General features: G+C 51.2%; 1 protein-coding gene across 6 annotated transcripts in view; it reads left to right on the forward strand.

The window, feature by feature from the left end:
• The window catches only part of PCNX2 (pecanex 2), a 281732-nt gene that overhangs the window by 251445 nt on the left and 4660 nt on the right, over positions 1–25627 (forward strand). For all 6 annotated transcript variants that reach the window (XM_079900242.1, XM_079900240.1, XM_079900241.1 and 3 more), the window contains 6 exons: positions 3891–4124; positions 7127–7239; positions 17252–17396; positions 17846–18076; positions 19040–19314; positions 19975–20162. In XM_079900242.1, coding sequence (XP_079756368.1) covers positions 3891–4124; positions 7127–7239; positions 17252–17396; positions 17846–18076; positions 19040–19314; positions 19975–20162 — 1186 coding nt within the window. The remainder of the gene's footprint in view (positions 1–3890; positions 4125–7126; positions 7240–17251; positions 17397–17845; positions 18077–19039; positions 19315–19974; positions 20163–25627) is intronic.

Raw genomic sequence — 25627 nt, forward strand, 5'->3', positions numbered from 1 at the left:
TACCCAGAAATTCCCATTCTCTGCACCTGGGGAGTGCCCCGAACACCTATATTTTGAACTAAGTTCCCTAGGTGAGTTGATATGCAGCTAGGCTTGGGGACCACTATAGACATTTGTGCTCAGTGGAAACAGAATCAGTGCTCAGGAGAGGCTGAGATTTGGGGGCAGATAGATCTCATGGTACCTCCTGGTAATTCACATCAGCACCAGTAAGGCCTGTTCACACGAGACTTTCTCTAAACATCACGCTCAGTGCCTTCCTACCCTTCGGGGACCGGCAGCTCAGAAAGTCTGCTCATCTCCCTGGTACAGTTAGTTCAAGGAAATTTCAGGAGTGCTGAGTGCCTGTGACGACTGAAAAAACAGCACTTTAAGGTAAAACCAAATGAATATATGTCAGTCCACTGTATAGCACAGGGAACTGTATCTCGGTGCTCTGTGAAGACCTAGATAGGTGGGATCGGGGTGGTGGGAGGGAAGGGATATACGTGTACATAGAGCTGATTCACTTCGTTGTACAGCAGAAACTAATGCAACATTGTAAAGCAATTATACTCCAATAAAAAAAATTCTTTTTCTTCTTTGGCCTAGGCTACTCAGTGAACGAAATTGCCTTTGTAGCCCTGAACTGCTTCAAGTTTCAGGGGTTTGGTTTCATTCTTTTTATTATTTTTATTGGACAGAAAGAAAAGCTTGGAATAATTCCTTTGCACAAAAGGATTTTTTTTTTTTTATCTTGTAATAAACTGGGTCAGTTCTCACCACCCTCTATGAATATATTTGAAATCATTTCCTTTCTGACGACTGGAGGTTTTCCCTGGTGCCTCGTCCATCTCTCCTGCATTCATTAGTGATTAAAACCCTCTAGCCGTCAAGAAATCAGCTTTCTGCGAGGGCCTGCTTTCCCAGCCACCATTGTTTCTGCACAGCTCTTAGAAAGGAGATACGCTTATCACCTGCCCTGCAGGATACGGTGGAAAGTACCCAGGGATGTGGGCCTGCCTGCCAGGTCCCCCTCTTAGAATGCGCTGTCTGGGAGAATATGCTGATCTACGATGAAAATGAGAGGCCAGGAGGATCCCTGCTAGAGGAGCCAGATATAGTGAATTAATTCAGAAGAGGCCCTGCTTTCAACACGGATCAGGTTCCATGCAGTCAATTCGTGTCACCATCCTGACTTAGCAGTTTGACTTAGTGTGAGATCCGTTTCATCCTGACAGATTCTGAAGGATTTCACACCGTTCATTGACAGAATTTCTGCCTAAATAAAGGGGAAATGGGGTACGGTTTGCAGCCAGTTGGAGTGGTTCTGTTTCCTCCCAGTGAGAGGAGTTGGTACTGACTCCGAGGGAGAGCCAAGCGTTCCACTCAGAAGCCAGCGCTGCAAGTTTGCCAGAACTAGAGGAGGGAGTTTGAGCCTCTGGGATGCAAAGTCCTTGTTAACTATTCTGATTTCATCGGCGGAGGGGTTATTTTCATTCCTCCCTAGAAACAAGTGAAAAGGTTAGCGCTCAGCTTTCCATTTTTGTTTGTTATTTCTGTCTGGTACACGTGATTAGGACATATCGAGGAAAAACTCGACCAGATGTTTGCTCGAGCCAGGTGTTTAGACAGACCAGATTTCTGTCTTGCTTTTGTAATTGTCAGCTGAGAAGCCGTGCCTTTGATCACGGTCACGTTTCCTCTTTGGCTCGTGTCTTTGGGCCGAGCACTTAGACCGTCTACCTCATAGAAGCTTTAAGTTACCCCGCCAGCTGGTAGAAAATAGAACACCCTCCAGAGTCTTGATTTACGTATTTGAATATTAGATGTGCACTCTGGTGACCATGGGAGATTCAGCTGTCTCCTCTTTTCCGAATGCCCTGCTCGAAACCTCTCCTGAGCTCTGCTACTGCTGCCCGCCCTGGCCCTCAAGCTTGCGGGGTAGGTAAGTCATAGATGCCAAAGATAGGATGATGGTTATGATTTTTGCACATGTCCCATGTGCCAGGCCAGGTGCTACCTGCTTCATATGCATGATCTCATTTTAAACCTCAAAACAGTGATGAAGAGTGGCCGTGATTAGTGCCTCTGTCTTTTGCCCCTCTGCTTTCAGCTTCCCCTGGCCTCTTCCTCCTTTCCTCTTTCCTCCCCTCCTTCTCTCCCTCCCTCCCTCCCCTGAAGGGGTTTCCTAAGGCCAGCAGTGCTGCTTGGACGCAAAGCTGCAGAGGTTGGGGAAACATGTGAGCTACTGAATTTTGCTGTCTGCGGACTTCATGCTTCCGCTCCCCCGCTTGGGGGTCAGGTGGATGATGGAGCCTAACAGAGATTATGCCCCAAAGAAGGAAGACCACACATCATGAGTCACAGATGAGCCTTCTCCAACATGCAGGCTGCGCTCGGTCCTAACAGCAGAGAGAGGCTGAGTCAGGCATTTGCCGTGGTTTTGCCCAAATCCAGAGACCGCTTGTGTCTGTCGGGTCAGCATTCAGACTCCTGCAGGAACCTGAAATCAGGCGCCTCGGCAACCTCTGACCTTGGTGCTCTGGATTTCCCGTCCCAGCTAAAGGGAGGAAGAGAAGGGGAGCTGGGGGGTGCTGCCTAGCAAAGGGCCCCTCTGCCCACTCACCTCCGTCGCCTAAGCCCTGCTCACGTTCATCCCGTGTGCGTTACTTTCTGTCTTCTCGCCTGGCCAGAATGCCTTTTATAATCGGAAAAGGCATCAGTGAAGGGTTGGATTCTCTGGGAGCACGAGCCACTGCCTTCTTTGCATCAAACGCCGCCCCTGCCTCTCCCGTCACTCTCCGTTTGCATACAGGATGTGAGCTGTGTTCCCGGACCCATCTCAGCCCTGGTGGCACCAGCCGCTTCCCTTTTCCTGTGATAACGCAAGTGGAGTGGGGTTGCAAGGGACTTGTCCGTAGATGCTACCGTCTGTTCCTGATGTGTCCACAGCAGACTTGGATTTTTCTTTTTCTCTGTCACATGTTTACTTCTCCAGGCTGGATGCTAGCCTTCTTGAAGGATGAACTCATTCAAAAACTGTGAGATGGCTTTCAATAAATCTGTAACTCAGAATCATAAAGCCCGAAGGTGGCATTTTCCCCATTTGGATTCATAAGTGGAATGTCTGATGAAGGAGGACACATGGGTTATTTTTGAAGACATCACAGATGTCCACTGTCTGGGTACCCAGGATTATGTATACGTGTGTGTGTGAACAATTTTACGTCCTAAGTACTTTCCATAAGTACCTTGTTGCCTTAGCTCATGACACACTCTGTCTGAGGCCCTGGAGGAGGACGTGCCCTGATCTCTCCGAGCAGCATCAGCCCAGCCTGGCCTCCAGGAGCCTAAAGAAACCACGATGCTTTTGTGTGCGTCTCTCAGAAAGGATGGCGCTGGCTGTCATTCTTTCACACCAAGGAGATTCTGTTCTAGTACATTCTGCTAGCATGCTCCTCTTCTCACGTCCCTCTTCCCTCCACTGACTCTCAAGAGAGAACATTTTAAAACATCTCCAGTGGGTTCTGTGCATTAAATCTAGCAGGGGGCTTCCCTGGTGGCGCAGTGGTTAGGAGTCCGCCTGCCGATGCGGGGGACACGGGTTCGTGCCCCGGTCCAGGAGGATCCCACGTGCCGCGGAGCGGCTGGGCCCGTGAGCCATGGCCACTGAGCCTGCGCGTCCGGAGGCTGTTGCTCCGCAACGGGAGAGGCCACAGCAGTGAGAGGCCCGCGTACCGCAAAAAAAAAAAAAAGAAAGTCTAGCAGGAAAAACAAATGATACCACCTGTGGGGATCTCATGTCTCATACCTCCCTGATGTTGATTTACTCTATGAAGTATCGTTGGAAAAGTCTTTCTGGCTTTGGAATGGCTATAAGGGCTCAAAATTTTGCTTTCTCTTGGCAGAGTATAATATACTATATGGTGACGTCCCCCAAACTGTTTTCCTGGATCAAAAACGAATCCCTTCTCAAGTCCCTGCAGCCCTTTGCCAAGTGGCATTACATTGAGCGCGACCTTGCAATGTTCAACATGAACATCGATGACGACTATGTCCCGTGTCTCCAGGGGATCACTCGAGCCAGCTACTGCAACGTGTATCTGGAGTGGATTCAGTACTGTGCACGGAAGAGGCAAGAGGTAGGCAGGGGAGGTGGGGCTGAGGAGTCGAGTGTGAGTTTAAAAAGGAAGGAGCCATGTAAAGACCATCTCTTTCTTTTCTTTTTTTAAAGTTTAATTTAATTTATTTTTTACACGGCAGGTTCTTATTAGTTATCCATTGTATACATATTAGTACATACATGTTAATCCCAGTCTCCCAGTTCATCCCACCACCTCCCGCTGCCGCTTTCCCCCCTTGGTGTCCATACGTTTGTTCTCTACATCTGTGTCTCAATTTCTGCCCTGCAAACGGGTTCATCTGTACCATTTTTCTAGATTCCACATATATGCGTTAATATACGATATTTGTTTTTCTCTTTCTGATTTACTTCACTGTGTATGACAGTCTCTAGATTCATCCACGTCTCTACAAATGACCCAATTTCGTTCCTTTTTATGGCTGAGTAATATTCCATTGTATATATGTGCCACATCTTCTTTATCCATTCGTCTGTCGATAGGCATTTAGGTTGCTTCCATGTCCTGGTTATTGTAAATAGTGCTGCAATGAACATTGGGGTGCATGTGTCTTTTTGAATTATGGTTTTCTCTGGGTATATGCCCAGTAGTGGGATTGCTGGGTCATATGGTAGTTCTATTTTTAGTTCTTTAAGGAACCTCCATACTCTTTTCCATAGTGGCTGTATCAATTTACATTCCCACCAACAGTGCAAGAAGGTTCCCTTTTCTCCACACCCTCTCCAGCATTTGTTGTTTGTAGATTTTCTGATGATGCCCATTCTAACTGGTGTGAGGTGATACCTCACTGTAGTTTAAATTTGCATTTCTCTAATAATCTCTTTCTTATACTATAGACTATAATGAAATAGAGGCAAGGAAGGATACTAGTATTTGCTTTTTTTAATATATATAAATTTATTTATTTTATTTATTTTTGGCTGCATTGGGTGTTCGTTGCTGCATGTGGGCTTTCTCTAGTTTTGGCGAGCGGGGGCTACTCTTTGTTGCAGTGCACAGGCTTCTCATTGCGGTGGCCTCTCTTGTGGAGCATGGGCTCTAGGTGCGCAGGCTCAGTAGTTGTGGCGCACGGGCTTAGTTGTTCCGCGACATGTGGAATCTTCCCGGACCAGGGCTTGAACCCGTGTCCCCTGCATTGGCAGGTGGATTCTTAACCACTGCGCCACCAGGGAAGTCCCAGGACGCTAGTATTTGGATAAGTGTTTGTTTAACAATTAAGCAAAATGAAATGGAAGAATTCATATACCACGTGTCCAGTGAAGGGGCCTTGAAGGTACGTTTTCCTCTTTACTGTGTTCAGCGTCAGTGCAGTGTTAAGCCTCCTTCACGGTTTTAAAACTCTGGACAATTCTTTGTTTAGAGTTACTTTTTGAGATTTCCGTACCGAGTATATCGGTGCTGAAATGCAGAGGACTTGCCGAACGTGTTGAATCGTGGACCAGCACACTCTGTTTAGCAATCAGACAGTCCAAGCTACTCCCGTAGGTTCGTGTGTGTGTGTGCGCGCGCATCGTTGCTCACGTGCTGAGGACACTTCTGGGGATGAAAGCAGCCTCTTAGAAATGAAACCAAGGCCAATGACATCTTAGAAAGGAAGACAAGGAAGCAGACAAGCAGGAGAAAGGGGAGGTAGGCAAGTGGAGGGGGTCGGCCACCTCTGCTTCTCTGGAGTTGGCAAGCTTCTCGCAATGTGTTTTTGAAGGAAGTGGTAGATCCAGTTGAAATGGCCTTCTCAGCAGCTGATGGGGTGTGTCGTGTGACCTGTAGAGGGTAAGCCAAATGATGACACTAGCCCAGGTCCTTGACCTTTGCATGAGTGATGGAAAACAGGTGGGAGAAAGAGTAGGCGGCAGAGTCTGCTTCCTCCAGGTGCAGCCGGAAGAATGTGTGCTGAGATCCTAACCCACGCTGAGCCTCTCCTGGTGGCTGAAATGGTCAAAGAATCTACTGATTTTCCTGGCTATCCCCACAATGGCGGCACTCCTCTTTGCTCAGCTGGCTCATAAAAATGAAATTATTTCTCTTTTCTTGCAAAAGAGACTTTAAGTTTAAATTCCTTCTGCATCTCCCCATGCCCCTCTTTTTAAGCTATGAATGACCCCCCTTCATTTAATTGTTGGAGTTATGGTCAGCTCCGTGGGCTTCTTGTTGTGGAGGCAACAGAAAACCCTCATTTGTACTTGATTCCCATACTTCTCTCCCTGCTGGTGTGCCTGTGCCCTGCATTGGACACGGTTAAGGTGGGCATTGGACAGGGTTAAGATGGGCGTTGAATAGGGTTAAGGTGGGCATTGAATAGGGTTAAGATGGGCTTGGACAGGGTTAAGGTGGGCATTGGACAGGGTTAAGGTGGGCATTGAATAGGGTTAAGATGGGCTTGGACAGGGTTAAGGTGGGCGTTGCACAGGGTTAAGGTGGGCTTGCACAGGGTTAAGGTGGGCGTTGCACAGGGTCAGGTGGCGGTTCATTTGACTGCAAGCTCTCACCATCTTCCTGACCTCGAGGTACCATATCCACAATTCCAGGGAAGCAGTCCAGCCAGCCTCGTGTTAGTCCCTTTACTTTCCTAAGGTAGTTTCCCCATTGAAATTTTTCTTTTTCTTTTTTTTTTTTTTTTTTTTTGTGGTACGTGGGCCTCTCACTGTTGTGGCCTCTCCCGCTGCGGAGCACAGGCTCCGGACGCGCAGGCTCAGCGGCCATGGCTCACGGGCCCAGCCACTCCGCAGCATGTGGGATCTTCCCGGACCGGGGCACGAACCCGCATCCCCCCAATCGGCAGGCGGACTCTCAACCACTGCGCCACCAGGGAAGCCCCCCATTTAAATTTTTTTTCCACGTCCAACCTCAAGAGAAACTCAGGAAGCAGAGTTTCCCATCTGTCAGGTCACTTTAATGGGGCCCAGGTGACCACCGTGGGTGACACAGGGAAAGCCTCTGCATTTATAGTTGTCTGTTGGTCCAGAACCCACGTGAAAGCTGAATTAACATCCTTGTTCTTCCAGCCCTCGAAGCCCCTGGACAGTGACGAGGACTCTCCTCTGGTGACTTTGTCGTTCGCACTCTGCATCCTGGGCAGGAGAGCTCTGGGGACTGCGGCTCACAACATGGCCCTCAGGTACCTGGGGAAGCAGTTGTCACAGACACCAGTTGGCATTTTATACGTTGGACAGATTTTTGTCCATCGTTTTCTTTATTTTAAAGTAGACTGCTCCTACTTCTTCCGGAGTGTTTTCTCCCTAATAAATCACGTTGGGCCTCTGAGAAGACTTTTTAACCACGGTGATCTGGAGAATTAGATGTGGAAACAGCCGTAACACAGAACAGTCAAAACCCCAGAATTCTGGGTCTAGGGCGTTGTTCTATGTTACAAGGTTCCTTGCAAATTTTCTGGGAAGATTAAATGAAATCATGCATGCAAAGCGCCTAGCCTGGTATTTAGCGGAATTAATGCTCAAAAGAACGTTAGTTCCCTTCCCCCGTTTTTCTTCACAAAAGAAAATTGTCACTTCTGTGCTTTAACGGCAGCCCCTGCCCCGCCCTGACTCCCTGGGGCTTTGATGACTGGATACTGCTTCTCCTGTTTTTTTTTCAAACTCTCTTTCTGCAAGTCTCTCTTCTTAAAGAACAAAACAATTTTGTGTTTAGCCTTAAACTCTCTCCTGGCCCCTTCCACCCTCCTTCACCCTCGGTCCCTGAGGTCTTGCCTTCACACACAAGCCCCTGAACTGGCATCGCAGATGGAGCTGTGCTCTTTGCCCCGACCTCCTCCTTCTCCAGGGAAACCGCCCTTGTGAATTTCACAGTCACCTGCTCATGGCCCCGGCTGGTGGCCGTGTCACACGCTGCCCCTTTGGTAGTTAGCGCTGTGGACCAGATGTTCTAGATTCTGCCTGTCCGTCAGAGGCCTCTTGATTGGCGCACATGAAAATCTCCCGAGGGGCTTGTACATATCCCGATGCCCAGGCCTTAGCCCAGGACAGAGCGATCACATCACAGCCCCTGCGTGTGGACCACGCGTCGGGACTTTTTTATGGCTCCCCGGGTGCGTCAACGTGCAGCCGAGGCTGAGAATCATACAGACCCAGGGAGCTGAAAAAGAAAGAGCTTCTAGGTAGTGGTTTCTCCTTCACTTGGACTTCCTTCAAGATGTCTGTGTTGTATCGTTGATCCGGTGCTCTGCAAAGCGGTCCTTCTGATACCCTCCTTGAGTGTGTGTGGGGGTTATTAGGTGGGATGACAGGCTGCTTAAGGGCAAAAGCCACATGTGTGCTTGTTTAACAGCCGTCACAGTGCCTGGCCTTTGGGTGAACAAGTCCAGGGAGACTTGTCAAAGGTGTTTCCGAATGCCCTTCCTGCAGGGGATGGCTCTGAGTCATTCCTGTTGGCGAGCCCTGGACAGGCGTCCTCCGTGACGTGTGTGCATTGGTAAGGGGTGACGTGATGTGGTTGGCAGTCCCTCCATCCCCCTCTGGAGGCTATAGCCTTGAGTCACTAAGAGGAAAAGGTGAGAACCAAGGTGGTTGGAATTCGTGACAGCTAGTCTTTCAACACCCACATCCCAGAACTTTATGATTTTCTTCATAGATGAGAAATGCTCACCAGTTAAAATATTGTGTTGATCTGTGTTCTAGGAAATACTCCGGGGAGGAGCTGACCTGCTTCTAGCCCCTCTCTTCCCTCCTACCTGACTCAGCCTCATACTAGACCCAGGCAGTTCCCTCTGTGGTCATCTGGGACTGAATCTGATGATTGAAAGTCTAGCAGAAGCCTCCTTCGTGGGCTTTGTAAAACAGTCCCCTATAATCTGTACATAGGGAATACTCTTTGAGAAGGGCCTCAGAAGATTCTGGACTCCACATCACAAAATGAGTCGTCAGATATTCACAGCATCCAAGCACATGATCTTTTGTTGGATCAATGGGAAGGTTTTTCTTTTTTCTTTTTTTAATAAATTTCAAATTTTCTTTACAAACTGCAAAAAAATGCTTCAACGATTTCACTCTTTCCATTCCCGTACAACATATTTTCAGATTTCTTCCATCTTGTTCTTTGTGTTACTTGTTCCAATATTCCTGATCCAGCTGTATCTAACTTGGTCTGTTTTATTTATTTTTTCCTTGAATAAGCACCGTGCCTAGCAGCTGCTTTGGTCAGCCTTGCTTTGATGGGATTTTTTTTTTGTTTCAAACAGCTTCTCATACTCCAAGTCGGCTCTGCTTGTTGCAAACATAGCAATGAGATAAATCTGGGAATGATACTCTTGCTAGTCTAGGGAAAGATTTGATTATCTGGGACTGAGTCACTTCGCTGAGCAGTCCTGTACCGTATTTCAAGGTGCACTTGTTTTTATGGTGGGCCTGCTACTCCTCATTTTCTCCTCAGGTGAAATTTAGACTCATATCTTATAAAAAACCTCATTTGGAATTTTGATTTAGAATATATTAAATTCACAGATTAATTTGGGGAAAGAACGGACATCAGTCAATAATATGGTGTATCTTTGTAATCATTCCGTTTTTTAAATGTCTTTCCATAATAGTTTATCATTTTTTGGGAGATTTGTAATCCCTAATGGAATTGTCTCTAGGTATTTTATAGTTTTATTGTGATCATGAATAAGATCCTTTTTTTCCTGTCACCTTTTCTAATTGGCTACTGCTGGTATACAGGAAGGTTACAGTAAGTCCCCTACATACGAACCTTCAAGTTTCAAACTTTCAAAGATGCGAACATGCGTTTGCATGCCCAGTCGTGTAAGTTAGTTCCCGTGTCTGGCGTACATTGTTACATGCGTGCATCCTCTGCAAGTGGTTGTGCTTTTGTGTACTTTACTGTGTTTGTTTTTTATGTATTATTTATGTGGAAAGTATTATAAACCGATTACAGTACAGTACTATATAGCCGATTGTGTTAGTTGGGTACCTAGGCTAATTTGTTGGGCTTACGAACAACTTGGACTTAACGAATGTGCTCTTGTAATGGAACTCGTATGTATGTAGGGGACTTACTGTATTTAGTTTTTTATACCGATTTCATCCTGGGCACCTCTACTGAACTCTGTTATAAACATTATTTCAATTAGTTCTATTTGATTTTCTGCTGAAAAGACATATCTGCAAACAATGACAGTTTTGCCTTTTTCTTTCCTGTATTTCTACCTCAGTTCTTTTTCCTGTTCCGTTGGCTCTGACCTCCAGTTGGAGGTGGGCGTCTGTGTTAGTTTCCAGTTGCTGCTATAACAACTTACCACAAAGTCGGTGGCTTACAGCAGCATACATTAGCTGTCTTACAGCTCTGGAGATCAAAAGTAGAAAACGGGTTTCACTAGGCTAAAATCAAGGTGTCTGCATTCCTTCTGGAGGCTCTGAGGGGAGAATCCATCCCCTGTTCTAGAGGCCGCCTGCGTCGCAGCGACCCCTTCCTCCATCTTCCCAGCCAAACGTGTAGCCTTTTCCAATCTCTCTCTGACAAACTCTACCTCACCCACTTCCTTCTTTTACTTATGAGGATCCTTTTGCTTATCTTATTATCTGGACCCTCCCAGATAATCCAGGAAAATCTCCGCATCTCAAAATGCTCAATTTAATCACATCTGCAAAATTCCTTGTGCCCTGTAAGGTAACAGAACCACGGGTTCCAGAGATTAGGACATGGACATGTTGGGGGCCATTGTTCGGTCTAACACAGCATCCTCACGTTAATCCAGACATTAATGGGGAACAAGTGTCATATTTCAGCGTTAAAAAATAAGGTTTGTTTTAGGATTCTGTTAGACCATTTTCATCGTCAGGAGTGTCCTCCTCTTCCTAGATTGCTAAAGCTTTCATCAGGAAACGATGTGGAATTCTTTCAAAGTTTGAGGGCTCACATTCAGATGAAATTCTTCTTAAATCTATTAACGTACTAGGGTATATGAATAGATTTCTTCATTAAAACATCCTTACAATTCTGAGATAAGCTCTTCTTGGTCACGATACATTCTATCTATGCAATGATGGATTCACTTTGCTAATATTTTATTCATGTTCAAAGTAGGAGTGGCTTATGATCTGTGTGTGTGTGTGCGCGTGCGTGCGTGTGCGTGCGCGCGTGTGCGCACATGCGCTTTATCCTCGTATAATTTTAACTCAGGAGTATGCCCTTAAGTGTACTTTCTGAGACCTAACAAGTCATTCTCACATATTTAGTATTAAAGACTAACAGATGATTTTTGAACCCTTACTCCACAGATAAGTCTTATATAGCAGCCTAGCGTAAGTCACAAGCTCTGCTTCATTTGATGGGTTTCTTGGGGAAATATTTTGTCTTCACAGCAGTGACATAGCTTTGATAGGCTATCCTCAAGGAAGAAAAATACACGCCTGAAAAGTTAGAGAGGATGAGCAAATTGAGAATCAGCTTACATGATAAGCTGAACGCAAGGGAGCAAAGGAGTACAGGTATGTACAATGTCTTCAGATAAGACGTCCATATGTTACGGAGATAGGATGAGTTAATAGGGTTGTGACAAGCAAACCCTGATGATGGTTTTAATTTGGAGTTTGGGGCCTATCCCCTTCGTAGAACTGTGTCTCCTGCTGAACAAGAGCACACAAATATAAAGGCATGTTTAGGAGGAAATCAGGATAGTTTCACTGACCACAGGGGCTAAGAGGTGGCTTGGTGACTGTCTTCAGGTACATGAGAGGTGATGAGTGGATCCTAGCTGATGGTCCATTTATAGAGATAAAAGGTGAGAAGGTGGCTGTATCCACAGCAGCAACATGTTTGCTTGAAGAAGAAATTTTACTGACTCTTGGAGTAACGAGGCTTCTAAGAGAATAGAACATGTCAAGATAAATGTAAGCTTGAAAAATGACAAACAGTCCAGCCCTAGATGTCCTGTGCTGGAGGCTGAGAGCCCTTACAGATGACCTTGTGGCAGGGGGTCACTGTCCTAGTCTGGGGTCACATCTACCATGTCCACCCTGCTCTCACCCACAGCGGACTGAGGAAAATCGCGTTCTTCAGGAATCCCGGACATAATCTCAGTTTCCCTGCCGACCTTCTGCTGGAGACGAGATGCCAAACTAGGGCCAGACGTCATAGTGAATCCTCTTGCAGACAAGACTGAGGTCTGCCTGACAGACTGGGGTAGGAAACTCAGAAATCAGGATCTAGAAGAGAAATAAAGTAAACATGACGCACGGTCCTGAACCAGAGATTAAAATCTAGTCGTCCAGCTCAGGTCAAGATGGTGGTGTAGGAAGATTCTGAGGTCACCTGTTCTCACGATCACACCAAACCTACCACGTCACATAGAACAACAGTCCCTGAGAAGACTAGCAGGACAGATTTTCTGCAACTAAGGATATCAGAAAAGGCCAGATCGAGAAGGGTAGGAGGGGCGGAGACACGGTCCAGTCAGAACCTGCACCTCCAGTATGACGACCCACAAGTGGGAGGGAAGTCACCACCGAGGGGGTCCCCCCTGAGGAGCGAGGGGTCTGAGGCCCACATTGGGCTCCCCAGCTGGGGGACCTGAAGCAGAAAAACAAGCCCCATAAAATCTGGCTTTGAAACCAGTGGGGCTCACGTTCAGGAGAGCCCGAGGGCTGTGGGAAACCGAGACTCAGCTCTGAAGAGCTTGTGCCCAAACTCACCTGTTCCGAGCGCCAGCACGCTGGATTGAAAGGCACCTGGATTGTACAAGGAGGTACATCGATTAATCTTAAGGCACTTGACGGAGGGGCAGGGATCTGGCGGGACTTTCTCAAGGGACAGAAGCGCTGGCAGGCGCCGTTTTTTCTTTTTCTTTTAAAAATATTTACTTATTTGTTATGGCTGCACCAGGCCTTAGTTGCGGCGCGCGGGATCTTAGTTCCCCAGCCAGGGATCGAACCCGGGCCGCTGGCACTGGGAGCACGGAGTCTTACCCACTGGACCACCAGGGAAGTCCCCAGGTGCCTTTTTTCCCCTCTCTTTCCACGTCGCTGGCCGGGTGCTGGTGGGCATCATTTCTGTCCCTCTCCATCCCCCAGCTAACACCGTGCACCCTGCCCTGGACCAGCCTTGCCCAACCTGCCCAGGCTCCCTGAAATGTCTGGGTGTTCTGGTCCCCAGAATCACCCCTGGCGCCTCAGGATCACCCGAGCAGCTGAGTCAGAATATAGGCCCCAGGCCCCAGCATTAGACTTGTTTCCACCTGAATCCTCAGGTTCACTGACGCTGCACCCAAGATAATGACGCATTGTCCAAAACTTAAAATCTCTATCTTGAAGGCTACTTCTTTTTTCCTGAGAGAGCAGGGTTTCTCAGCAGTGGCACTATTCACATTTTAGGCTGTGTGGTTCTTTGTTGGGGGGGGACCGTCCTGGACGTTGCTGCCTGGCCTCTACCCACCGGGTGCCAGGAGCACCACCCCCTTCAGCTGTGACGTCCAAAATATGTCTCCAGATATTGTCAGATGTCCCCCGGGGGCCAAAATGTCCTTGGGCCAAGAACCAGTGAGAGGGTGCAGGTGAAAACTGGGCTGAGTTGGTCAGTGATTTTGAACAAAAGTAGGGCTTCGAGGGGCTTAAGGAGCATCTGGCTAGTATAGAGCTCTGAGGACTCCTCTGTGGATAAAGAAAGATGCGATACAAGGAGTGAAAACAACCTTTGCTTCAACTGGCCGTCCTCAAGCTGTCGTTGCCGTGAAAGGTGATGGGTGAGAATGCTGAACTGGGCGGGACCCGTTAAAGCATGAGCCTTAGGCTAACCTGGGGCTGGCGTTTCCGCTGGCACTGCAGGCAACAGCAGAGCCTCCAGCTGGAACGTGGCCATTTCCACGAAGGCTATGAGTGACTGTGCTCCAGTACTGGTGGCTCCAGCCTCTCATCTGTGCAGCACCAGGGGTTATGTCATCGTAGAACAGGAAGCGGGGTCAGAACCAGAAAGAATAGGAGGCGGTACAAGCAGAGTGTCGCGAAGACCCGGCTTGGTGGTCGTTGGTGTCTGCTGGGGGTGCAGAGTCACTCTGAGGTGGAGGCTGGATCATCCTTTCCAACACACGCGTGAGCACACACGCGTGTACCCATGTAAATGCACACATGTACACACATGTACACACAAACGTGCACCCATGCTCATGCACACACACAAATGTGCACCTATGTACACGCACGCACACACATATGCACACGCACACACAGATGTGCACCTATGCTCGTGTACACACACAGATGTGCACCCGTGCTCGTGTACACACATACACACACACATACACACGTGCACACACAGTTATGAAGGCGACGTATGATTCAAGTCCTGACTCCGTGGAACATGGGTTGAGTGCAGCAGAAGAGGTACAGAAGGCCCTTTATAGTTTGTCGCCAAGCAGTCCTCAGCGCAGGGACAGTCTCTACATCCACAGGTAGAGAGCCAGACCGCAGCACCGAGATAAGCCCGGTCTTACATGGCACTGCACACGTGCTAGAAACTTAGTAAATAAAGGCAGCGCTGGGGGCCAGGCGGTGGCTGTTCTGGTCCCCACGAAGGCCAACCTTGATCGACTCAGATGTAACCCTGTTTCCCCACTCCAGCTGTTGGCCTGGGGGTGGGAGCCTGTCATCTCTCAGTAGAGTCTTAACAAGACCAAGCCCGATGGTGCTCCAAGTCAGCAATGTGCTGCAGGCGACCTGGAGACCTGTGCTCTCCCCGCCAAAGCCTCCCAGCTCGTCACATCTCTGCTTTCCTCCTCCTCATCCTCCCGAGATTAAAAGGCAGGTAATGAGACACCCTCACTTTGAGGATGCCTGTACCTTTAAGGTGCTGGGGGTAATGCCATCCATCTAGTGGAATTCTGCCCGAGGCTTTGTTTTCTACATGGAGACTCATTTAAAAAAACTTGTTTTTTAAATTGAAATGTAGTTGATTTCCAATGTTGTGTTCATTTCTGCTGTACAGCAAAGTGACTCAGTTATGCACACATATACATCCTTTTTCATATTCTTTTCCGTGATGGTTTATCACAGGATACTGAATAGAGTTCCCTGTGCTCTACAGTAGGACCTTGTAGATAATAGTTTATCTACAAGGTCCTATCCATCCTATAGATAATAGTTTATCCATCCTATAGATAATAGTTTGCATCTGCTAATCCCAGACTATAGATAATAGTTTGCATCTGCTAATCCCAGACTCCCAGTCCTTCCCTCCTCCTCCCACTCCCCCTTGGCCACCAGCGGTCTGTTCTCTGTGCCCGTGATTCTGTTTCTGTGTCATAGATACGTTCATTTGTGCATTGAGGCTTATTTTAATGGAAGAGCAGTAAGCGTCACGAAGTGTCATTTTCCTCTGAAACTAGAAAGGGCCGGTAAAGCATCTACCGTTGGGGCCCTGGGGTGGGCTCACACTCACTCAGGGCGGTCCCGTGGAAGGGCCTTTTCCCGACCGCGCAGTCGGGCCTATGGCTGCTTTCACACGGCGCCGAGCAAAGGATGGGCTGACTCTCTGGGCCTCCTCTTCCATCTGCCCATGTCGCCCTGGGCATCTGCGCAGGTCCCTCTATCTCCCTCTGCCACCGTCCCCAGCCCCACCTCAAGAGGAGTGATTTCTCTGCGCCTGTGTGCAAGCAGCGAGGCATGCTTCTAATCCTTTCCAGAAAAAAAACCCACCCACGTTTAACCCCCTCTTTTCAGGACTTCACCCCTATCTGATGACAGGGGCATTTTGGACCATTTTCAGTGACAGCAGTTAGCACCGTTTCAAAGCTTCCCTCCCTGCATCTGCACTGCTCCAGCCTGGCTCTGCGGTCCATCCCTCCCCTCCCAGGACCGCAGGCAGCTCCAGGAAGTCTCTGTTCTGTGTCGGGGGAGCCTGTTCAGGAGGGCTGCCTCCTGGACTCTTTCTGGAAGGTTCTGGGCTCCTCGAGGCCACAGCATCTGCCCCACCTGCCTAGACCCTGGCTGCTCCCGTTTCCCACGGCCTGCTCTGACTCCAAGCCCCGGCATCCCTCTCAAGGGAGTTCTGGAAGGAGGTTGATGATGCTGGGGTGTTTCGCAACGACGTGCTCCAGCAGCCAACAGTGGAGCTGTTTCCCTGACGTGTGGGTCTGGCGTGCTGCATGGGATCCAAAGTCTTGCTGGGCGAGCCAGCTCATTAGATCCTTCTCAGTTCCATCCTCGGAGCGTGTCTTCCGCACACACTTCCCTGCTCGTTCTGTCCCAGTTCAACCCCGTCGGGGATGCTGTTTCTCGTACAGCTGCCCACACTCCCGCTCAGGGATGTCAGAGGCCAGGGTGTTTAGAGGACACTGGGACTGAGTGTATCACTGGAACTCGAGGCGACGAATGAGGGAAGAACCATTCTTTCCCTCCTCATAATACAGGGTGAGTCGCTTTCCCAGACCCACTCCCTGCGTTGACCCAAAAGGTAAAGGACCCAGACCGTGAAAGATGTCCCTCGGGCACCTCTCTGCTCTCCACCCAGGCGATGCTTAATTACATGCAGGAAATGGAAACAAAGCCCAAAAGCCTAGAAACATAAAAACCTGGACAGCCCGAGAAATCTTCCGTCATTCATTTTAATCCCCTCTATCGTGCCTCATCCTCTAGTCATTAAAAAAAAGGTGGGATTGGGAGCTGGAGGTTCTCTGAGAATCTAAATGGCCAGTTTGAGATTGGATTTGGTGTCATTTTCTCTCCATATGGTGGGAGAATCCAATTTTTATTATGAGTGACATAGTCCGAAAGCGCTATCCAGAAACACAGAGACGACCAGTGGAAGGGCCTGGGTTCTTGCCCTGGCCTCCCTGCCTCCCTCCCAAGAAGTGGAGGCCCCAGGGCTCCTGGACCAGACGGCCCCGTGTCTCAGCACTCACTCTGCCTGTGGACATAGCAGGCCAGCTCTGACCAGGACCTCCACCATCACACTCAGGGACCCAGGGCATCAGTGGCTATCCCTGAAGGTGACCATTGCAGCAGTTGTCACGAGGGTCCGAATACGGCCTGCAGTGTCAGGTGTTCGCTGGGACCTCTGCTGGATCAGCCTAAAGACAGTAAAATCCTTCCTGAGGTGACACAAGGGAGACTCAGGCCAGCTCAGGGTGACAGGAGCCTGAACACCTTTGCTCCGTATGAACGGACAAACTCGACTTTGTTTCGCAGCCTGGATTCTTTCCTGTACGGCCTCCACACCCTCTTCAAAGGTGACTTCAGAATAACAGCCCAGGATGAGTGGGTGTTTGCAGACATCGACCTGCTGCACAAAGTTGTTGCCCCAGCTCTCAGGATGTCCCTGAAGCTGCACCAGGTAAACATTCCTTTTTTTAAAAAAAGTGTAAGCCTGAAACATCAGGGGAAAAAATGACCTTTCAAAAACGCAGTCCCCTTCCTCGGCATGACATTGATGAGTGGGCTTCTGATTTAGTAACTAAGCGTTGAGGCATCGCATATTCTTGACGGTGTCCGTGACAGTGTGTCCTCAAGACCCCTAGGAGGTGGCTATCTCCCACTAGGATGGAAGAGGGGACTTGGCCAGAGAAAATGACATCAGAAGTGCCCACGCTGTCTCAAAAAGTCATAGGCACCTAAGCCACAAGCTCCTTGCCTAGCACGGCCCCGAGGCCAAGGGTGCTGGGTTGGCAAGGTGTCCTCCATCCACTCAGGGCCACTGTGAGACGTGCAGGTGGGCTTGGCCTTGCACCCACCCGGGGCCAGCTCTCTGGTCCTCCTGACCCAAAGATGGACTTCCTTCCCCAGGACCAGTTCACTTGCCCCGACGAGTACGAGGACCCCGTGGTCCTCTACGAGGCCATACAGTCCTTTGAGAAGAAAGTGGTCATCTGCCATGAGGGCGACCCGGCCTGGAGGGGCGCCGTGCTGGCCAACAAGGAGGAGCTGCTGACCCTGCGGCACGTGGTAGACGAGGGCACGGACGAGTACAAGGTCATCATGCTGCACAGGAGCTTCCTGAGCTTCAAGGTGATCAAGGTACGGGGCCATCCTTCCCAGCTGGCCCGAGCCTCCCAGCTGGGGGGAATGTGAGAAGAAATAGGATGGATTGGCACCGATGCCCTCGCCCTGGGCCAGCGTCCTCCGTCTAGACCCACGGTCCCAGGGTTGGGGGGGCAGCATTGCCCAGCATGCAGGGCACCCCCGGGGCAGGCGGTGCATCTCCTCCAGGGCCCTTTCCCACCCAGAGAGCCGGTGCCCAGGTGACAGCTTTGGCAAGAAGTCCTGGTAGGCTAGACACACATGTCGCTGAGGGTCAGGATCTAGCTTATTCTTTTTTTTTAATTAATTAATTTATTTATTTTTGGCTGCATTGGGTCTTTGTTGCACGCAGGCTTTCTCTAGCTGCGGCGAGCGGGGGCTACTCTTCGTTGCGGTGCACAGGCTTCTCATTCTCTTGTTGCGGAGCATGGGCTCTAGGCACGTGGACTTCAGTAATTGTGGCACGTGGGTTCAGTAGTTGTGGCTCGCGGGCTCTAGAGAGCAGGCTCAATAGTTGTGGCGCACGGGCTTAGTTGCTCCACGGCATGTGGGATCTTCCCGGACCAGGGCTCGAACCCGCGTCCCCTGCACTGGCAGGCGGATTCTTAACCACTGTGCCGCCAGGGAAGCCCCTAGCTTATTCTTAAAGACTTTACAATTCTCTAAAATTCCAGACCTTCCTCTCATAACCTGTTCCTGAACCCGAGAACTCCCTTCCCAGAGATTCTCTTCTTCCTATAGCTTCAAACCACCGCGCTGAAACAAAGCCTTCCTTCCTTTTAATTTGATCTCTGTGGCCCCGTGAAAGTGGCATCACATCCACCTTACGGGGCTGCCATTCGGGCTTGACTATGAAAGCTTCAGGCCAAAGTATTGCGGTCCCAGGTACTCAGACCCAGAACCAACATGCTGGCGGCCCCCGCCATCTGCTTTTCTCTCCGCGTCTTCCCCGCCCTGCAGGTGAACAGAGAGTGTGTCCGTGGCCTTTGGGCGGGGCAGCAGCAAGAGCTCATCTTCCTCCGCAACTGCAATCCCGAGCGCGGCAGCATTCAGAACCACAAGCAGGTCCTCCGGAACCTGATCAGTTCCTCCTGCGACCAGCCCCTGGGCTACCCCATGTATGTCTCCCCGCTCACCACCTCCTACCTAGGGACCCACAGGCAGCTGAAGAACGTCTGGAGCGGACCCGTCACCTTGGACAGCGTCAGGGCGTGGTTCCGAGCCAAGTGGTTAAGGTGGGTCTTGACAACAAAGGCCATTATTTACCCGGATGCTGGATGGGGCGGGGCTGCGACTCCAGGGCTTCTGGTTGGAATGTCACTGTCCATGGCTCTTTCCTCCTGAGATGAAAACTGCCGTGCCCAAGTGCGCCGCAGCGCATCCTTTGTTTCATCAGATGAGTCTGTCTCCCTCCCCCTTGCATCCACGGGCTGAGACTTGGGCTTGAGTCCTTGCGGTACTGCCGAGGTTATGGGTCTTTGGGAGTGGCTGTTAAACATCTGTCTCAAAGAACGGGGCTTGAAATCCCTCCTCCCACCCGGCACTCATCTCTCATCCCGTTAAGTCTTCTCACCCCGTTGTAACGGTGTCCCTGGTGAGTTGGAACGAATTCTAAGATGTTCTGTCTGAATCTGGCAGAGCTCCATGTCAGGCCCCAGAGCTGAGGGTCCCTGTGGCTGGTGGGACCTGCGGCTTCTTCATCCGGGCGTGGTGTATTCGTTTATCAGACTCTGAGGTTTGGGGAACGGAAGCCCCTCTCTCCACCGATGTCCCAGGTGTGCTGCTCACCTGTAGAGTCCGGTCTGCCACCCTGATTTGGACACGAATGTGATGGGGCGTTTGGGACAATCAGAAATGTTTTGGTGAGACCCTTGAAGCGTTTCTCCCTCTCACAGGGTGCGGAAGGACTGCGATGCCGCCGGCCAGCCCGGCGCTGGCAACAGCCAGGATGCCGACGGCGGGGGCGCCCCGCCCGTAGGCGGCAGCAGCGCCCCCAGTGGTGAGAGTCGGGAGAGCAGCTCGGAACAGCCCAGAAAGGATGGGAGCCGCCACCGGTCACCCCCTGAAGGGACAAGGACGACAGGTGGGTGCAGCGGGGGCTTCGTGTTACTGATAAGGCTCCTGTCGTCCCACTGGCCAACACTGTGGGTTGTGTTGTCGTTCTAACCTCTGAGAGCCCCTTTTTGCAGGAGAAATCAGTGTTGGGACAAAAGATGCCCCAAATATCCACGACTCTTATAGGTTCTACTCAGAAAACAACTCTCCATGTGTTAGATTCAGCATTTAACCTTTATCCATCTGTCTATCCATCACCTCAGCCAGCCAGCCAGCCAGCCATGTGTCTGTCCGTTGGCCCAGCGGTCACTCCCTTCCACCCCGTCTCTCACTCATTCAGTGCCTATCGGCTCACGTGCCTTTGTGTCGGGCTGTGTTGTAGCTCTTGATCTATGATGGTGCCTCCGTCTTTCTGTGAGTTGAGCCGCCGTCTCCAAGTCTGTGGCGAGGGAGCCAGGCTCCTGCTCTCCGTTGCCCACTGTCTACAGCTCTCCCCTTCCTGCACTTACACCTGACATTTCAGAGCATAAGAAAACAGGGAAGGGGGCTTCCCTGGTGGCGCAGTGGTTGAGAGTCCGCCTGCCGATGCAGGGGACGCGGGTTCGTGCCCCGGTCCGGGAAGATCCCACGTGCCGCGGAGCGGCTGGGCCCGTGAGCCGTGGCCGCTGAGCCTGCGCGTCCGGACCCTGTGCTCCGCGGCGGGAGAGGCCGCAGTGGTGGGAGGCCCGCGTACCACAAAAAAAGAAAAGAGGGAAGAAGGGTGGCAGCAGGTGTGGATGGCGGGGGTGGCTTTGTTCAAGTTTGGGCTGAGTTTAAAGTTTAAAAGCAGTTAGGCTCAACCAGATGGATGAAGTCCCAAAACCCCAGTCCACTGGGAGGAGGGGGCTGCTTAGAAAAGATGACCCCGAGGGCCCGCAGAGGACGCACCCGGGTGGATGCGGGAGAGACAGATGCTTGGGCCTGGTTCCTGCTGGCACACTGGCACTCAGCTTTGCCCTTCAGAACCTGTTAGTGGCTTCGCCTTTTGGCCTCAGTGCTTTTACCATCCAGAAGGGTTCATTAAGTGCCTTTTTGTGCGTGTTCCCCTGCCAGCTCTGCACCGAATGAGTAATGAGGAGCGGTCCCTGTCTCCTGGAAGCAAGGCTGAGGATTTCACTGAAATAGTGAGGATTTATACAAAGATGGGCAAGATGGTAGATAGATCGGGAGACAGAGAGGCAGACAGATGATGGGTAGAAGACAGATGATGGATGATAGATGGATGGATGGATACATGATAGATAGAGATGAATCAATAGATGATAGCTAGGTAATAGAAGATAGATGAGAGATGGAAGGAAGGGAGGGAGAGGTAGATAGGTAGGTAGATGGGCAAAGTGATTGCCATTAGCTGCTTAGGGGGAAGAAGGCCGCCTTCCCCGCCCCGTGCCGTCTGCCCCAACCCCAAGCAGAGCGGTCGCCCAGCCAGAGGCCTCCAGTGTTGGGCTCTCAGGCCAGGAGTTTCTCATTGCTTAGTTAACAGTTGTTATCGCATGAGAATTTTAAGTTTCAAAATCACATAAAGGGATCTTCCAGGTGGGAAAATGCAAGGTGGGTTCCAAATGGAGAAATTCCTCAGCGCTTGGCACGTCTAACCAGGTGACCTGTGGGAACCACAGGGAGGCTGGAGTCTGGGGGTTTCTGGCTGGCGGGGCCGCAGGCTTTTAAAGAGCCGAAGATGGGCGTGCTGGACAGGCTCTGACTCAGTGAGCTGCCTCTTTCCTTTCGTAGAAGTGAAGCTGTGCCGGCGCTTGGGGCTAGCGCTGCTTCCTGTCCTAAAATCCAGGCCCCATAGGTTGTGAACACCCCCCCATTCACCGCCGGAGCCTGAGGCTGGGAGCAGTCACAGGTTTTCGTGGCAGATGTCGGAGCTGCATCTTCCAGAGCCCAAACCAGCTGTGCATTTTCCATCGTTGCTGGTTTTTTTTTTTTTTTTTGTGGTACGCGGGCCTCTCACCATCGTGGCCTCTCCCGTTGCGGAGCACAGGCTCCGGACGCGCAGGCTCAGCGGCCATGGCTCACGGGCCCAGCCGCCCCACGGCACGTGGGATCTTCCCGGACCGGGGCAAGAACCCGCGTCCCCTGCATCGGCAGGTGGACTCTCAACCACTGCGCCACCAGGGAAGTCCTCCATCATTGCTTCTTAAAATCGCTTCTCCCAAGGCCACCAAGAGTGACCACCTTTCAGACCATCTGGCTTAGAGTCCCAAGGGGGCCCCAGTGGGCTGAGAGAAGCTGGTGGGGCGTGAGTCCTGGAAGGGGAATGACATGACAGATGGCCCCTTCTGCCCTCCAGCCCTGCCTGAAGCCTCACCATCCCCCTGCCTCAGTGGCTGCCCGCGGCGAGGCTTTCCTGAAACTCACCAGGGGGCATCACAGCTGGTGGCATAAGCCAGACACCCATTCTGCGGGGCTGGACAGGGATGGAGTCCAAACTTGCCTTCAAAAGGATGAAACACCATGAGACAGTTGGCTTGAAACCAGCCACTGGGACTCACAGCCACGCCTCAAGGCAGCAGGGAAATCTCGGGACGTCAGGGCACAGCAGGCCCCTGAGAGACATCTAGAAAAGCTCGAAGCTGGCATCAGAAGGGGACAACCTTACTCCCCACACCCAGGACACAGACACCTCCTCCTGCCCCTGGAAAACGGAAATGTCCCCTTCTTTTTACTACCACTCTGGTTAAAGCCATACGGGGACATGGCCACCTTTGGCTTGGTTCACTGCACGCGCTCACTCCCTGGGGAAGTTCAAGGCCAGGACCCCTGTCCCTTCTCTCCACGTCCCTCGGCGGCAGCTAGAAACACGCCCCACCTGTGAGTAAGCACCGTGTCGGAACCCCGGGGCTTGGAGAACAAAGCCCAGGAGGGGGTAAGCTTCTGGTGGGATCCCAGGCTGCATCCCTCAGCACCCGATAAACGCAGGTGCTCACACGCGTCCACACTGCAGGCTAGAGGAGAGCTGCCCCCGCCCGGCTCAGGCCTCCACCCACAGGCCGCCGCCCCTGAGCCGGTGCAGAGTGGGGATGGGGTAGGGGGACTCCCGTGCCCTGACAGGGCCAGGCGCAAAGCTGTCAGTTACCAAAGCCCCGAGTGCAGTAGCCCTCGTGACCCCAAGGACACCGGCCCCAGAAGGAGCCGCACATGGGGAGGGGGACGGCCCTGCCCGGCGCCACCAAGGACTCTTCCCAGATGACGCAGCCAGTGGTGAGATGCCCGAAGGCCCCTGGAAGAGGGAGGGCGGCCTGGGAAGCCACCCCCCCCACCCGCTGCCATTCCCAGCAGGACGGCATCGCCAAAGGGGCCTCTGTGCTGTGCAGTTGCTGGGTTTCCTTCTAACCTCTGGCTTCTCTGGCCGCCTCCTCGCCCTCCCTCCGACTGAATCAAACCATGGTGCCCGCAGCTTCCAGAAAGCAAGCCAGGAGCCTGCTCAGCCGGTGCAGGGAAGTTAGAGGTCGGTCTCCAGTCCTGGGGGGGATATTCCTGATCCCGTATCTTTGTACTCGACCTGGAAGACTCACCTTCCCAGCTCCTGTTCCGTAGCTCGCCTCCCAGGCTACAGGGGAGGCCCAGGGCCCAGTCTGCAGGGGCACACGGGTCGGGGGGGGGGGGTCTCAGTGTCTAGGTCAAGGCACTTTTGAAGCTTCCCAGATGGTTCCAATGGCTAAGGTTAAGAAGCCCTTGGCCAAACCCAAACCGCCTGGGGCTGGCTCTGTTCCCAGTCAGGGGTTGAAGAAGCTCTGGGTTTCCGTGCGAGGTGAGTTTTGTAGGTTGGGTCGTTGTTTCCTGGTCAGTGTGCTGCGTGCCGAGCCTGTCGATGCGCCGATGCAGTCAGAGAGGAAGGGCGGAGGGTGGAGAGCACCGCATGATGCCACGTAGGCAACCAGTGATGACCAGTGTGCTGTGCCCTGTGGGAGTCCCTGGGGCCGAGGTGAAGGACCTGACTTCCCGGGCAGGGCATGACAGAGAAGCCTAGCTATGCAGCAATGATTGAGCCGCTCTCAAGGGGGAATGTGAATGAAATTCTAAGAACAGACTCTTGTTTTACTCACAGTGCCCAAGGCTCAGTGCCCATAACTGGAGTCCCAACTGCTCCCTCGCTCCCTGGGTCCCTGCTTCAGTCCCCAGCCGAGTATCCCCATCCTGGCCCTTGCCAGACTCCCAGAGGACTGCAACCCCAGGTGGGCACAGTGTGTGGACGCCCAGCACCTCATGCCTGACTCGCGGGCCCTCACGCCCTACGGCCAGGAACTCACTATGCAGCCCTAAGTGCGGCCTGACAACCTGCAGACTTCTTGCTGGAAGGGGACTCAGCCCACTGGTGGAGGCTGGTGGGCTGCTTGCTGAGGAGAGCAGTTAGGAATTTGTAACTAATCTGAATCCCATATTGGACAGGAAGGCTATCTCTTCTATCCTATTTTTTTAATAGTTTAGTGTTTTATTTTGAAATTTTTTACAGAAAAACTTCAAGAATAAGGCAATGAATACCTACATACATTTCATCTAGATTCAACAGTTAACATTTGATACATATAATTTCTCTCTTCTATCCTATTCTAAGGATTTGCACCACCACCTTTCAGATAACAATCAAAGACAAAGGAATAGTGCTGGGATAATGAACAGGGGCGGGTAATTTACATGGCATTTCAACCCAGGTCCTAAGGAGGTTTTCCCTAGAAACGCTCCTAATTTGATAACGAAGTAACTGGCAAACTAAGTTAAACTACAGAATAATAAGTAGCATAGATGTATTTAGCTTGGTTTCGTACTTGTTCCATTTGCAAAATTAACTTTTAAAAAATCAAGAGCGACAAAAAAAAAAAAAAAAAAAACCCAAGAAAATGTGAAGCAGTGAAATCGGGGCAGGGGTTACCCCATCTTGCATGGAACACGGACCATTCCCCTTTGTTACTGGAATGAGCTAAGTTCCCCCACTAAGTACGGGTGGTCTCTCCAACATCAAAATCACTGGCTTGCGGATGAATGTGGACTATTCTGGGGCAGCAATCAGCGTTACCGTATAAATCACAAGCAGATGTTTGGCCTTGCCAAGCTCTGAATAAACTAACAAATCACCATCTCTGTTCTTCATTCTGATTCGTCAGGGTCCCTTTCTCCCTCTTTCTTCCTCTATAAGAGTAACATACTCAGCTCTGCAGCGGGACCGTTCAGATGGGCCCATCCCCGGGGGGAGGGGGAGCCCCATGCCGGGGAGCTGCCTGCACTCACCCGGGGAGCCTGATCCCAGTACCACTCTGTGAGCAGCATTGCGGGGGGGGGGGCACCCCGATTTCTCAGCAGACGGGCAGGAGGGAGCCAGGTGGGAGCCCCAGTGCCCTCTGGAAACGGGCCCCCACCACCACAGTGGGCACATGGCAGTAAGGTCAACGTGAGGCAGGAGGGCCCTTTCAGCCAGTCCGCCGCTGTGGGAAGGGCAGGGCTAGAGAGGAC

Source organism: Stenella coeruleoalba (genome assembly GCF_951394435.1).
Source record: "Stenella coeruleoalba genome assembly, chromosome: 16".
Taxonomy (NCBI): Eukaryota; Metazoa; Chordata; class Mammalia; order Artiodactyla; family Delphinidae; genus Stenella; species Stenella coeruleoalba.